Source organism: Carassius gibelio, chromosome B22, assembly GCF_023724105.1.
Source record: "Carassius gibelio isolate Cgi1373 ecotype wild population from Czech Republic chromosome B22, carGib1.2-hapl.c, whole genome shotgun sequence".
NCBI lineage: Eukaryota > Metazoa > Chordata > Actinopteri > Cypriniformes > Cyprinidae > Carassius > Carassius gibelio.
In genome coordinates, this window is record NC_068417.1 from 18,247,106 (window position 1) to 18,261,100 (window position 13,995).

A 13,995-nucleotide genomic window follows, 5' to 3' on the forward strand; every position below is an offset into this window, starting at 1 on the left:
ACATTCAAGTCTATCTTCAAAAACGTGAGTGACAGTTAATTAAAAACTGGACTCGTCAGCAATGTTTAGGTCACTGGCTACATCTAGCCATTGCTAAGTTAAGCCTCTAAAAAAGGTAATGGTTTTAGTGCTAAAAACAGCATATGAGGATTTAAAAAATATCTTAATGGATTCACAGCATTTCAGGCTGACATGTTTGACTGCATAATTTAGAAAATGCTGTTGTATTCGCACTGCCCTAACAAACACCAAATTGCGTGTGGTTGTGTGCTATAATGGCAGGGATAAATAGATAGATATATGGTCTACTAGCTCTGCTTGTGCTATTTGATAAATATGCATGTACTATATTAAACATGATAAATGCCATGAATTTGTTTAATTGCCATTAATGCCATTTTAAATTGTAAGTAATACATCCATTCCACAATAATAATATGATAATTTCTCATAGTTCGTTAAATTTTGATTCAGTTACGTTTCTGTTGGCATTGAAGTTGTCATGGCATGCTTAAGCCATTAGCCGCGTTTCCACTATCGGGCCAAAAGTGTGTGTGCTATTGTGTGCCAGGGCCATTTGCGTTTGCACTGTCACTTCCGGTGCTTAATCGTTCCTCTCCTGTGCTTCTTCAGTAGGGTGACCAAACATGCCATTTTCCCAGGACACGTCCCGGCCAGGATTTTTATATTGCCTAAATATCCAGGTTTTGGCTTTGGTTTCCTGTTTTTATACTTAATGAAGGAACATTGTACATAATCGACCGATCGTGGCGCGTGACACAGAGGGATCTACAGAGAACGCTCGAATGCTCGGGCCAGCTGGGGCTAGAGGAGTGGTTATGTAGCTACAAAGGTGGAGTTTCTCCACGTCTGGAGAGCTCAGCGCTGCGGATCATTTCAGAAAGATAACAGCTATAACACCAGCATTAAAGACTTTTCTAAATAAGCTGAGCTCACAACTCACTTTCAGTCAGCAGCGAGTGTTATGTTCATAACGCCTTATTTCTGTGTGACTAATTTTAAATACTGATAAATGAATTCATTATGATCAATGTATCATGTATTATACTAAAACATTGATGCTTTCGGATGTAAAAAAAAAAAAAAAAACTAAAAAAACAATGCATGCAAACAAACGACCGCTTTTATCATGTTTGTTTTGTGATTGCGCTAGTTCCAGTGACTTATTTCTTAGTGGTTTTCTGATAACTTCTCTTCGTTGGTGAAATGATGGGGTTGCATGACGTTGTTCCTGAGAGGCGTGTAAAGGGCGGGTTTAAAGTAATGATACTTCTATATTCTTTATTAACATGTAATCATTTCCTCATATAAACTTGTTTGTCTTAATCCATTTTGCTAATATCACTTAGAATGATATAATTCTCCTCAGACCTAATTGTTAAGATAGCTAAAGTCTTGCTCTCGTATGCAATACATTTTAGAAACTTTACCGTTTCTGGGTGTCCTCATTTGTCACAATTACACTATTTTGTGCAAAATATCTATGATGTCATATCTATAACATCATATCTATCACCCCCAAATGTCCTGGACTTGGTATAAACCCCCTTATCTCACTTAAATTTCCTTTTTATTTATATTATTGTTAATAATCTCTTAATTTCTGCTTTACTTTTGAAACCTTGATTTCATCTAGTGATTGTTTCATTTGCTGGTTCTAGAACATGTGATAAACATTTGATTTGGTTTAATTATCATCTAACTTAGTCTTCAGTGTATCAATTCAGTGGATTCTGGGATCTGGAAGATCAATTCCCATTTTTTAGGAACAGTTAATTATTTTCACAAACAATAATACTACAGACCCAGACATCTCATTCATCCTCTTAATGTTTGTGGTGAAATACTATATATTAGGCATTAATAGTTGCAACATGAAAAACCCCCAAACCGTATACAAGTCGACTCAGTAGGCAAAAAAAAAAAAAAAAAAAAAAAGTTAGAATTTACCAACAAATGCACACACAGAAATTTAAACTGAGATTTATTTGATCAAGACAAAAAGACCTTAAGTACAAAGACTTTCCCCAATTGTTAAATTGGTATGTTCTCTGCATGCATGTCCACCGGTCTCTGGGTCACACTTCTGTCTGGAAGAACATTAAATCATGGAAGAGTTATCAACACACATTTGGTTTGAGATATAGACCAGGCTTCACTGCACAGAATTAGTCCATTCATTTAGAGGCATTCAAACACATAACAAAACACTCAACGCACGCAACACAAACTTTACTTTTAGAGATCAGCGATGAAAAGCCATGCAATTAAAATGGTGTAATGAGCCAAATTCAGTTACTTTGACATTTCAAATGATAAAATACTCAATGTTTGTGTGTGTTGGGGACCCAAGCATCAACAGAACAAATACCTTAAGATGCAGGTGTACATATACGTCCTCCACAAATAGAGCTGCAGCACTTCTGATTTCTCGGACAGTCAAAGTCACTGACACACAACTCGTCACATGGTCCTTCATCTCCAGCAAAAGTCATTGGACACATTCCTGGCCTTTCTGTTACACAAACACATGACAGAAACCTCACACACCTCACTGTACTTGAAAATTCAATAAATAGACCCACATACACCCCAGATGAATGGGGTATCAAAAGAAAAAAAACATTTTCACCAAACTAACAGTTGATTGATCACGGTAAAAAAAAAAAAAAAAAAGTATAAAAAATTACTGAAATGTTCCGTTGAAATATGCAATTTATCCTGTACTAATTTTGAAAGTAATATTGGGAAAACAGCCTTCAAAAGACACGTACTGTAATAGAAGTCTACAGACAGAAATAAAGTGCTATAACAGAAACATTTAAAGGTGCATTTTGGATGTTTGCTTTCCATTAGTTTGGGGAAGAAAAAAAAAAAAAAAAAAGTTTATGCCAGCAGTCTCACTTTAATATAATATAAATAACTCCACTCCAATAATGCTAATACAAACATGGACATTGGTTAATATTTTAATATATGTTAATAAAGAATCATAACAAACACTAAAGTTTCTTCAGCGGTTCTTTGGGGTGGTTGAGGTTCTATATAGCACTGTTACAATATAAAGAACCGGTTAAGCGCAGAATAGTTCTTCAGTGGTTCTTTATGGCAGTGCTGCTATAGCACCTTAAAGAGCCAGTAAGATGAAAATTCTAAGCTTCCTATCACGGTTTATAAGTCCTGTACAATAGGTTTAAATCCATCCAAGGTTAAAAAACATTGTCATTTTGTCAAAATATCTTTTTAAAATTTCGTTTAATTCTCAGAGATCCCCAAACGGTTCCCGCGAAGCTGTTCAAAAGATTCAGTTTCCTTAAACCCCACCTTTCGGTAGCATACTGTGTTCTGATTGGTCAACTAACATAGTCAGGTTTGATTGGTTGTTCCACACACAACTTCATGGTAAACAATGCGTTAGCATCTTTTTGGGGATGAATTATGTCTTATTCCTCTCATTGCGAAGCAAACAGTAAAATAAAAAACTTGAACAGTCTCGCTGCTTTTTCTTCTGTGTGGGTGTATTCAAGCCGCGCGCTTCAGTTTGAATCTGAATAGCGCGTTTAGCGCGTGGGCGTGGTCACATTAGCTTTAATGAAGGGAGACGTGAAAAACGGACATCGCGTTGTTTTCATATGGATTACTTTATCACAGAATATCTGTTAGCAGCAGTTGTTACACTTCATTTTAATGACGTGTTTGTAAATGAAGATCAGCACAGACGAAGGCTGCAGACAGCACACATACTGATAAGACGCTCGGGAGAAAACAAACACATAACTTCATAATCATACTTCGCGTTGTGATTCGGAGATGCTTGTTAGTCTAAATAAAGTTGGTAATGAACCATCTTATGGCCAAACGCTTTGAAAATCCCGCCTTGTACTCACCGAGATTAGAAAAGCAGTCATCAGTGAAATGTTGTGAACACAAAAAAAGGGATTTGTTGTACTGCTCTGTTATTGTGGTAAAAATGAATTTTAGCCATTGGTTCTTCTGATCTTCATTCTTTGGCAGTGAAAATAAAACAAACTTGCCTTTACAATTAAAAACACACTGTCTCCTCGACCTGATGCTCTCACACCAAACAGAGCGTCTGTGTGGGGGGGGGGGGGGGGTTTGGGGCAGGTCAGAGTTCGTTTCTCCCAAGACGGTAGGCGGAGATTATTATGCAAAGTGTTCCTAGTGACGTACATAGAGATGGGCAAAAGATTTGAAATCTATAAAGACTCGTTTCAGTGATTCAGAGTCGACTCCTTACTTTAGAAGCCAATTACTTTATAAATCGTGTACTTTTTGGTTTAATTACTTTGCACACGGTTTACACTGATGGACAGCTACATCATACGCTGTAATACAGGTTATTTTTGATTTCCCATCTGTGTGGCTCTTTAACCGCCCCAAAGACCCCATTAAACGCCTGTATAGTTCCTGAAATGTTCCTAGTTTAGTTGGGGAAATGGTAAATAAGACATTAAAATACAGTGTATTGCTGAAGAAAACCTGGTTCTAAACCTTTTTGTCCCCAAGGCCTTTTTGATCGCAGTAAAGCACACGTGATTAAAAACAGCTTTTACCTTTGTAGTAAATTCCTATTAATATCAAACATATGAGAGTGGAGTAACACATCTTAAATCTGAGGAGGAGAACGGGGCTGGTGGGACGCAGCAAGACAGTTCAGATACTGAGAGACGTCAGATACAGTTTAAATTGTAAGAAGGAATAAAATCCTATTTGACATCTGCATTTTTATCTGCAAGACAGGTTTTTTTTTTTTTTTTTTTTAGTGTTTGCTCATCTACAATTGGATGTTTCCTATTGTGAGATGGACATTTAGAAAATGCCTTTAAGATCTTTATGATTTAGAATGCATGTAAAACTAATATCTGAAAGCTGACTACGTGCAAGATATTCACTTGGACAGACTCCTGCTTTTCTGTTACACAAACATGAGAGAAGCCTCATCACAAACCACCGCACTATATATCTAAAAAAAAAAAAAAAAAAGAGACCACATGTTAATATGAAATAAATACCTCTTACTGGAGCCATACACTGATGTCCACATCCGTTGCTGCAGCATTTCTTATTGTTTGGACAGCTACCGTCACTAGAACACTTCTCAACACACAGTCCAAATCCAACGGGTTTTGGACAGGATCCTGGCTTTTCTACTACACAAACACATGATAGAGAAACCAGATCACTGAATGCCTCGCTGCATATGAAAAATTAAGGTAAAAGCTCTTTTGGTTAACACCATTATAACAATATAAATATTTTTATAAGGAGGCATACACTAATATCTAGATCTATTGCGGCAGCATTTCTCATCATTCAGACAGTCACCATCATGAGAACACATCCCGACACACACTCTTGATATGTCGTCTTTAAGATTGTTTCCAGGACACACTCTTGGCGTTTCTCATATAAAAATAACATACTGTAACTGGAAAACCATAATCGTCAAATTAATAAAAAAACTGTCCATCTCCATCAGAATTTAAAGAAACTCAATGTGTTGCTTGCAGTTTCTTTGCAATTATTTGTAAAAGTTACTAGCGATTTTGTAATAAATAAAAAAATGCCCCCAGTGTTTCTTTTGAAAGACCTCTAAAATCCTACCCCACTACTGGTGTTGTTTACTAATGCATATTAATAAATCGTGTCCATCCCTATGTTAATGTTAATAAAGAATCATAAACACTAAAGGTTCTTCAGCGGTTCTTTGGGGTGGTTGAGGTTCTATATAGCACTGTTACCATATAAAGAACCGGTTAAGCGCAGAATGGTTCTTCAGTGGTTCTTAATGGCAGTACTGCTATAGCACCTTAACCACCCCAAAGACCCCATTACACCCCTGTATAGTTCCTGAAAGGTGTGCTGTCTTGGAGGATGAGAGAAAGCCAAGACGTGGTTCTAGTGTTTGAATGACTATGAAAACTAATAAGATGCTCGACCTTAGGAGGTGTTTGTGATGTCACAGACATCATTAAAAAGACTATGGGACTCATTCATGAAGCTTGCAGAAATAAGAGTAAATTCTGTGTAATCGAACCATTAAACGAAAAATGCTTCATTAACCACATAATGCGTGTCCAGGAATGTTGTGGAACATTCTCAGGGTTTCTCAGTTTTGGCTCCACTATATCACATAAATGCAAAACAAAGAAATAACCACACATTAATATAATATAAATACCTATATATGGAGGCATACACTGATGTCCACATCCATTGCTGCAGCATTTCTCATCATCTGGACATTCGCGATCACCAAAACACTTCTCGACACACACTCCCATCATGTCTTTGTCATCAGGACACACTCCTGGCTTTGCTGATAAAAAAAAAGTCACACAACAGAAAAACCATTAAACATTACTGGGCTTCTCCGTGGTTCAGTCATTGTACAAGTAAAGTGAAAACGAGGTATTGAAGGTGATGTATCGTGCATTTAAACTGGTTCCCCGATTACAAGCCAATGAACTACTTTTAGTGATACTTAGCACCTTTTTTATTAGAATGTACCATCACAACCACATTTTCATACACAAGAAAAAAAAACAATCTAAATATAGTAACAATTTTGTAGCAAACACATGCATGTGATCAGACTATTTGAATATTGGGCTTGTAAGGTAGTACTTCATTAATGACTTCGTTATAAACAGATGCATGCTAAATTTAATAGAGTTGTTAAAACTGCAAAGTACCAAACATTTGGAAAACTTCACAAAAAGACTTCAGTAGTGATTGCATACATACCTGGTGTCAAACAAGCATTTCGTTTTCCTGTTAATAAAGAAAGAAAGTTGAGCTTTACAAATGGAAAAAATAAACAAATTAGAACTTATGATTTAAGATGTAAGCTTTATTTAAACTACTCAACATACAAAGTTTAATGAAGCTAAAATATTCTCACCTCTGACATGTTTTTTGGCATCTGTTGTGCTCAAGCACACAGAGAGACACAACAAAACAGCGATCAAGGAGCAGCACACGCGAGCGTTCATCTTCTTGACCTGCGATCTCTCACTGGACAATGTGCTGAATTGGTGAATCAGGAGGGTTTTATAGCACTTTTCGAAAGAGCATTTTTAAAGAACTAGGAGGTCTGGTGCAACTCTAACCCTGAAACTCACCTGCCCGTGGGCTAGTGGCCTAATCTTGAAGACCCTGGTTAACTTGTTCAGGTGTGTTTGAGAACAGGTTTTTCCAGAGTGGACCCTTTGAAAGCAATTCAAATGGTTTCATTTACTTTTGGCCAAAATCAAAGTTTTTTATGGTGGTGATTAGGACACTTTTAGATGAACGTAAAGTTTAATCCATATACTGCTATATGATCATTATTTTTAATTATTTGACTTTAATTTGTATCTGCAGTATTTTCCACTGTGCTAATTAAAAAGTTTGTTGTAGAATGGTTTCTCTAAACTTCAGCGTGTTATTTGTTATATCTGTAGATAATCCTGTTGAATCAAGTCGGTCTTGTGGAGGCTGGTTTGGGAATTCAAATTATTGAAATCATTGATGATTGATGGTCAAGTATTCAGGCAAACATGGTTCCTGTGGCGGGCGATGGGGATCTTCAATTTTATGCTTTATTTTAGACTATACAATCTCTATATCCTTCTTAGAAGTGGCTCAAAATATAACATATTAAGTCAATGTTAATGCATAAATGCCAATTGCATTGAATTAATTTTAGGAAGTGAATCACTTTGCGGAAACCCTAAAAATACAACTAACTGAACTCTCACCAATGAGTTGCCATCTGATGTACAGAGAAGCAACATTAATATTTCAACTATATTTCATTGGTAGAACAATAGATCCCTAATTTCAATGTTTGTGGAAAATAAAAATGATGTTTGAACACATCGGACATCACAACCATTGCTTCTCAGCTAGTAAATACAAACCCTGAAAGCACAATTACTTCTGCAAAGCATGTTCCACTTTCAGATATAAACTTTTCCATTGTAGTTAGCGCTGATCTTGAAAAACAGATGTCTAAACATCTTACACTGATACTAAAGGGTCAGAGTCCAGAGTCCAACACCAACCAGTTGCACCAGACCTGGACGTCTAGTCATCCTGAAGACCTCGATTAGCTGGTTCAGGTGTGTCTAACTGGGCTTGAAGGAAAAACGCTGCAGGTGGCCCTCCAGGAGCTGAATTTGACACCCCTGCACTAAAACATTTCTCTTTGTATCTTTTGTGTTTTCTTTCAGAGTTTTAAACAAGAGGATAAGGTTGTGTAAGGGGTTAGCGCATGCTTTGATTCAGACCACACTGAATCAAGCTGCGTCCCGAATGACAGCACTATTTAAATATGACCGATTCATGCAACATAATGCATTTGTTTGTATTTACCTTTACCTGTAATCCGCTTGAATTGACTGATTTAAAGAGACTTTGGTTTTGTTTTGTTTTGTTCATTCTCTGCGCTCGTCACTAATCACCCAACGCCGATGTCGAGAAGACTAGTGTTGGGAGGGACGAAGCTTTTCGAGGCATTAATCAATTTAAATGAATCTGGCCGCACCGATGTCAGCAAATTAGGTCATGAGCGGAGTCAAAATTTGGCACAACACCAATCCAATCCGAAAAACCCCTTAATCCATCACACCTGAGCCGTGCTGATCAGGGGCTGATCAAATCAGAGTCTCGGGGCTGGAGTTATTAGAGCTCCCTTGGATTTCTGCTCCATCAACTCGTTTTCATAACCGGTCGAGAAGATGAAAGCTCGGGTGTGCTGCTCTTTAACTGCTGTTTTGCTGTGTCTCTCTGTGTGCTTGAGCACAACAGACGCCAAAGGACGTGTCACAAGTAATTGGTCTTTTAACTTTACACCACGCGAAGAAATAAGTATGCTACAAAGACAAAAAGTTTACCTGATAAACTTCATGAAAATTCATGATAATGTTTGTTTTCAAGATGATCGTTGGTACGGTGTGCAAAAGGCTTGATGTTAGTAGTATTACACTACTCCTATAATTTTGTTTTTAACCCTTTTAAACCTAATTAAACAAAGTTTGAGAACTCTTTAAAGCTGTACAGGGGCTTAATGCAAAGAACTGCTGAAGGATAATTGGCTCAAGCTGTATACTGTAACTGTTTTCATTCAAAAAGTGCTATTAACTTACACAAGCAATTGTAAAGAAACTGTGTTTGTGTAACAGAAAAGCCAGGAGTGTGTGTAGGTTACAACACAATAGGAATTTGGTTCTATAATTTGAAGTTCTAGATCAGTGGTTGAGATGTTCCTTTGATGTAAATTATTGTGTGTGTGTGTGTAACAGAAAAGCCAGGAGTGTGTCCAAGGAACAACATAATAGGAATTTGTGTTGTGAGGGAGAATAACTGTTTCAATGACGGAGACTGTCCGAATGATCAGAAATGCTGCAGTTATGGATGTGGACGTCAGTGTAGGAGTCCATATAGAGGTACTTGTATGATATTAAGGATATATATATATATATATGTATGTATGTATATATGTGTGTATGTATGTGTGTATTTTTTTTTTTTTTCCCCCAGACTAATGAAAAAAAAAAACATCTAAAATACACCTTTAAGTGCTTCTTCTATATTTCTATTACACTACATGTCTCTGAAGGTTTTTTATTTTTTTTCAAAATTAGTTTTTTCCTCCTGCACGGAGTAAAAAAAAAACTTTGTCTGAATGTTTTTTACAGAGGGTTTTGTTCTCTATTTTATTTTTTATTTTTTTCGGTGGTTATGCAGCGATACAGATCCAAATCTCCTCTGTAAAAACCTTTTGAGTCTAATGTCGATAGAATGAGGAGAATTTCGACCTAATACAAATTTTTTTTTTTTTTTTTTTTTTTTTGTCTAGAAGTGGATGCATATTTCAATTCAGCATTTCAGAACACTTTTTTTTTTTTTTTTTTTTTAAACCCTATTCACCTGGGTTGTCTCTCCTTGTGGGTCTATTTACTTATTTTCAAGTGCAGTGAGGTGAGATTTTTGTTATGTTTGCATTACAGCAAAGCCAGGAGTGTGTCCAAGCAAAACCCTTGGAGTAGGACTGTGTGTCACGTCGTGTTCCCTAGATAGTAACTGTCCGAATGATCAGAAATGCTGCAGCAATGGATGTGGACATCAGTGTATGGCTCCATATAAAGGTATTAATATGGCAGTATGTGGGTGTTGTGTGTGTGTGTGTGTGTGTGTGTGTGTGTGTGTGTGTGTGTGTGTGTGTGTGTTTTTTTTTTTTTTTTTTTCATCTCCAAATGCAGCAAGGAGTTTAGTGATCAGGTTTGTCACATGTTTGTAACAGAAAAACCAGGAGTGTGTCCAAAAACAACTCCCATAATAAAAGGTGTTTGCGCGGAGTTGTGTTCTCATGATGGTGACTGTCCGAACGATGAGAAATGCTGCAGCAATGGATCTGGACATCAGTGCACGGCTCTACCTAAAGGTAAGCTTTACTGATGCATTGGTCAGATTTCCCCATTTCAGTTCAATTTTATTTGTATAGCACTTATGATACAAATAATTTTACAGAAAAAGATTCAGAAGAATGAATACAAGATGTAGTCAAACAGCCGATGAACACTACTGAGTGCAATTATATGATGTAAATCCCGTGGCAAAACGTAGAACCAAATAGAGATATCATTAGCATAGCTGCTGTTACAACAAAGAATGAAAATGAAAAAAAAATTAGTTTAACCCAAGCTAAAGAATAAGAACGTGCATTTGAGCAGATTCAACTGCAGGCACAATTTCAGAGATGCATTAGTCATTCTGTGATCTGGTTTCCTTGTGTTTGTGTAACAGAAAAGCCAGGAGTGTGTCCAATGACTTTGGCTGGAGTAAGAGGACCGTGTGAAGAGTTGTGTGTCAGTGACTTTGACTGTCCGAGAAATCAGAAGTGCTGCAGCTCTATATGTGGAGGAAGTATATGTACACCTGCATCTTAAGGTATTTGTTCTGTTGATGCTTGGGTCCCCAACACACACACACACACGCGCGCACAAATTGAGTATCTTATTTGAAATGATAATGAAAAAGTCAAAGTAACTGAATTTGGCCCATTACACCATTTTAATTGCATGGCGTTTCAAAATGGATTTCTAATACTTGGGAAAACAACTATCTCTAAAAGTAAAGTTTGAGTTTACTGTAACGTGTTTGAATGCCTCTAAATGAAGGAACTAATTCTGTGCAGTGAAGCCTGGTCTGTGTCTCAAACCAAATGTGTGCTGATAACTCTTCCATGATTGATTGTCCTTCCAGACAGAAGTGTCCCAGACACCGGTGGACATGCAGAGAACACGCCAGTTTATCTACTGTAAAAGGTCTTTGATTGCCCCCCCAATGTTGTACTTGAGGCATTTTTGGCTTCCTCAAATAAATCTGTTTAAAGGTCTGTGTGTGCATTTTTTGTTGTGTGGCCATTTTATTTTTTTTCCTCCGTCATCAGAGTCTGCCTGGATTTAATTTGTAAGTCTATATCATAATTGCTCTTGGGGTTTTTCATGTTGTAACCCTTCATGCCTAATAAATGGTTTCACCCCGAACATTACTGAATGAATGAGATGTCTGTAGTATTAGGCTATGTTCACACTGCAGGCTGAAACAACCCAATTCCAATTTTTTTTTTGCCCCAATGCAACCTGTATCTGATCTTTTCATGACAGTTTGAACGACACCGATCCAATCTTTTCAAATGTTACCCAGGCCACTTGGGTATGTGGTCCTGAATCCGATACGTATCCGAGCTTTTGAAATGCGACCTCCGTCTGAACGGCCAGGCCACATGTATCTGACCTGTACGTCATTTGATTCCCTACAAACTTCATAATTCTGCGTTGAAGTAGGCGGGAACGAGAAGAGCCACTCACATCAGTATCCCACAGGCGGCAAGGAAGTAGACCGGAAGTTGAAGTCGGCCGCGTGCCGCCATCTTGTAGCAGAACTTCACTTGCGTTAGCATCCCATTGACCTCCCATTCATTTTGGCATCACTTTGACAGCAAATGACTTTACATCTGAGGCGATTGAAGACTCCATTTGTCCATTATTTATTTCTAAAGATACATGACAATGTTTAAAGGGCTCCATTACCTTCAATGTTAAATTATGGCCCCGTAGAAACAGTTTTTGTAAAAATAGGCTAACGATTGCGTCATAACCACTCCACTCTGTCGCACAGTAGAGAAATTATCGTACAGACAGGAGAAGCTCGCAGGCAATTAACTTAATATGGGGTACTGGCGTTACATTTTAAAATACTATACAAAATAATTAATCAGAATACTTACTCCTGCTCACTCACGACAAAGAACTCCCCGCTCAAGCTCGCTGTCTCTGCAAGATTAACGATGGCAGTTTGCACGCACAGCTACTAGAACATTTACATCTGTCAGACAGGTTGCTGACGTCATCAAGCTTAGTTTGAGTCTGCGCATCAGAAACTGAAGTAATTTAATTGGAAATGTGAACGGCCTTGCAAAAACATTGAGCATTAAGCCCTGCAGTGTGAACGTAGCCTTATTGTCGTTGTACATAATTAACTGTTCCTCAAACAGGAATTGAACTTCTAGATCACAGAATCCGCTGATTGACATTGAAAACTAAGTTGGATGATAATTGAACATCCAAAAATTAAATGCATCTTTAAATGTTTATCAGATGTTTTAGATCCAGCAGTCTTTAAAATATATATTTTGCAGATGTATGTGTGCTATTTGAGATAAATGTAGAAAAAGTTAAAATATAGGCAATTTTAGTAAGATACACTTTCTGACAAATGGTATTTTATTTAAAGAAGTAATGTGCAGTCTGTTAAATGCAATGTCCAAACAATAATTATTAGTTAATCTGGTAATTTTATTTTATTTTTTTAATCCTCATTTACTAAATTCACTTGCCATTTACCTGAGACTCATTTCAAAGACTGCATTGAAACCATCACAAAATTGAAATCAAGCAATGAAATCAAGGTTTTAAAAAGTAAAGCAGAAATGAAGAGATTAACAATAACCTATAAATAAAAATGGAAATTAATGTGAGATAAGACGTTTATACTAAGTCCAAGACGTTTGGGGGTGATAGATTTATAGATATGATAGTAGAAGCTGAGAAAATTACTTTTTTGCACAAAATAGGGCAATTTTGACAAATGAGGACACCCAGAAACAGTAACGTTTCTAAAATGTATTGCATATGAAAGGAGGACTTCAGCTATCTCAACAAGGTCTGATGAGAATTATGTCATTCTAACTGATATTAGCTAAATGAATAAAGACAAAATTATATGCGGAAATTATTTCGTTTTAAGTTAACAAAGAATATACAAGTATCATTACTTTATTAAACTTTCTTCCTGACCAGTAGGTGGCGCAAATTCGCGTTTTACTTTGGTTTCCCAGACCGCCAAAACAGAAGAAGAAAGAAGAGGCCAGGGCCTGTATTGTGAATGGGTCAGCAGCAAAATTTGTATTAACTGAATTGGATGTTGTGCAGACACAAGCTTTAAGAATATGTTTAGGGGCAATCAGAATTTCCCTAGTGTGTTCACTTCAGGTTGAAGCAGGTTAAATGCCGCTATGGCTACGAAGGAAACATCTGGTTTAATTTAAGAGGGCATGGGGACAATCATTGTGGGGATGTCGTGGCCCAATGGTTAGAGAGTCAGATTCCAATCGAAAGGTTGTGAGTTTGAGTCCCGGGCTGGCAGGAATTGTGGGTGGGGGGAGTGCATGTACAGTTCTCTCTCCACCCTCAATACCACGACTTAGGTGCCCTTGAGCAAGGCATTGAACCCCCAACTGCTCCCAGGGCGCCGCAGCATAAATGGCTGCCCACTGCTCCGGGTGTGTGCTCACAGTGTGTGTGTGTTCACTGCTCTGTGTGTGTGCACTTCGGATGGGTTAAATGCACAAATTCTGAGTATGGGTCACCATACTTGGCTGAATGTCACGTCACTTTCACTTTC

General features: G+C 37.5%; 2 protein-coding genes across 26 annotated transcripts in view; one reads left to right on the forward strand and one right to left on the reverse strand.

The window, feature by feature from the left end:
• Positions 1 to 8,563, reverse strand: part of LOC127987397 (perlwapin) — a 30,426-nt gene extending 21,863 nt beyond the window's left edge. For 4 of the 20 annotated variants that reach the window (XM_052589712.1, XM_052589713.1, XM_052589716.1 and 1 more), the window contains exons 1-5: positions 8,407 to 8,557; positions 7,167 to 7,251; positions 6,947 to 7,071; positions 6,790 to 6,816; positions 6,224 to 6,361 (exon numbers count right to left, since the gene is read on the reverse strand). In XM_052589712.1, coding sequence (XP_052445672.1) covers positions 6,224 to 6,361; positions 6,790 to 6,816; positions 6,947 to 7,037 — 256 coding nt within the window. In that variant the 5' untranslated portion in view covers positions 7,038 to 7,071; positions 7,167 to 7,251; positions 8,407 to 8,557. Of the gene's footprint in view, positions 1 to 6,223; positions 6,362 to 6,789; positions 6,817 to 6,946; positions 7,072 to 7,166; positions 7,252 to 8,400 lie in introns of all 20 variants that reach the window. The other 16 variants (XM_052589705.1, XM_052589704.1, XM_052589706.1 and 13 more) reach the window with 13 other exon arrangements.
• Positions 8,564 to 8,688: 125 nt separating this feature from the next.
• LOC127987394 (balbiani ring protein 3) overlaps positions 8,689 to 13,995 on the forward strand; it is a 55,837-nt gene continuing 50,530 nt past the window's right edge. For 5 of the 6 annotated variants that reach the window (XM_052589688.1, XM_052589689.1, XM_052589691.1 and 2 more), the window contains exons 1-4: positions 8,689 to 8,856; positions 9,330 to 9,473; positions 10,038 to 10,175; positions 10,331 to 10,471. In XM_052589688.1, coding sequence (XP_052445648.1) covers positions 8,766 to 8,856; positions 9,330 to 9,473; positions 10,038 to 10,175; positions 10,331 to 10,471 — 514 coding nt within the window. In that variant the 5' untranslated portion in view covers positions 8,689 to 8,765. The remainder of the gene's footprint in view (positions 8,857 to 9,329; positions 9,474 to 10,037; positions 10,176 to 10,330; positions 10,472 to 13,995) is intronic. The other variant, XM_052589693.1, reaches the window with a different exon arrangement.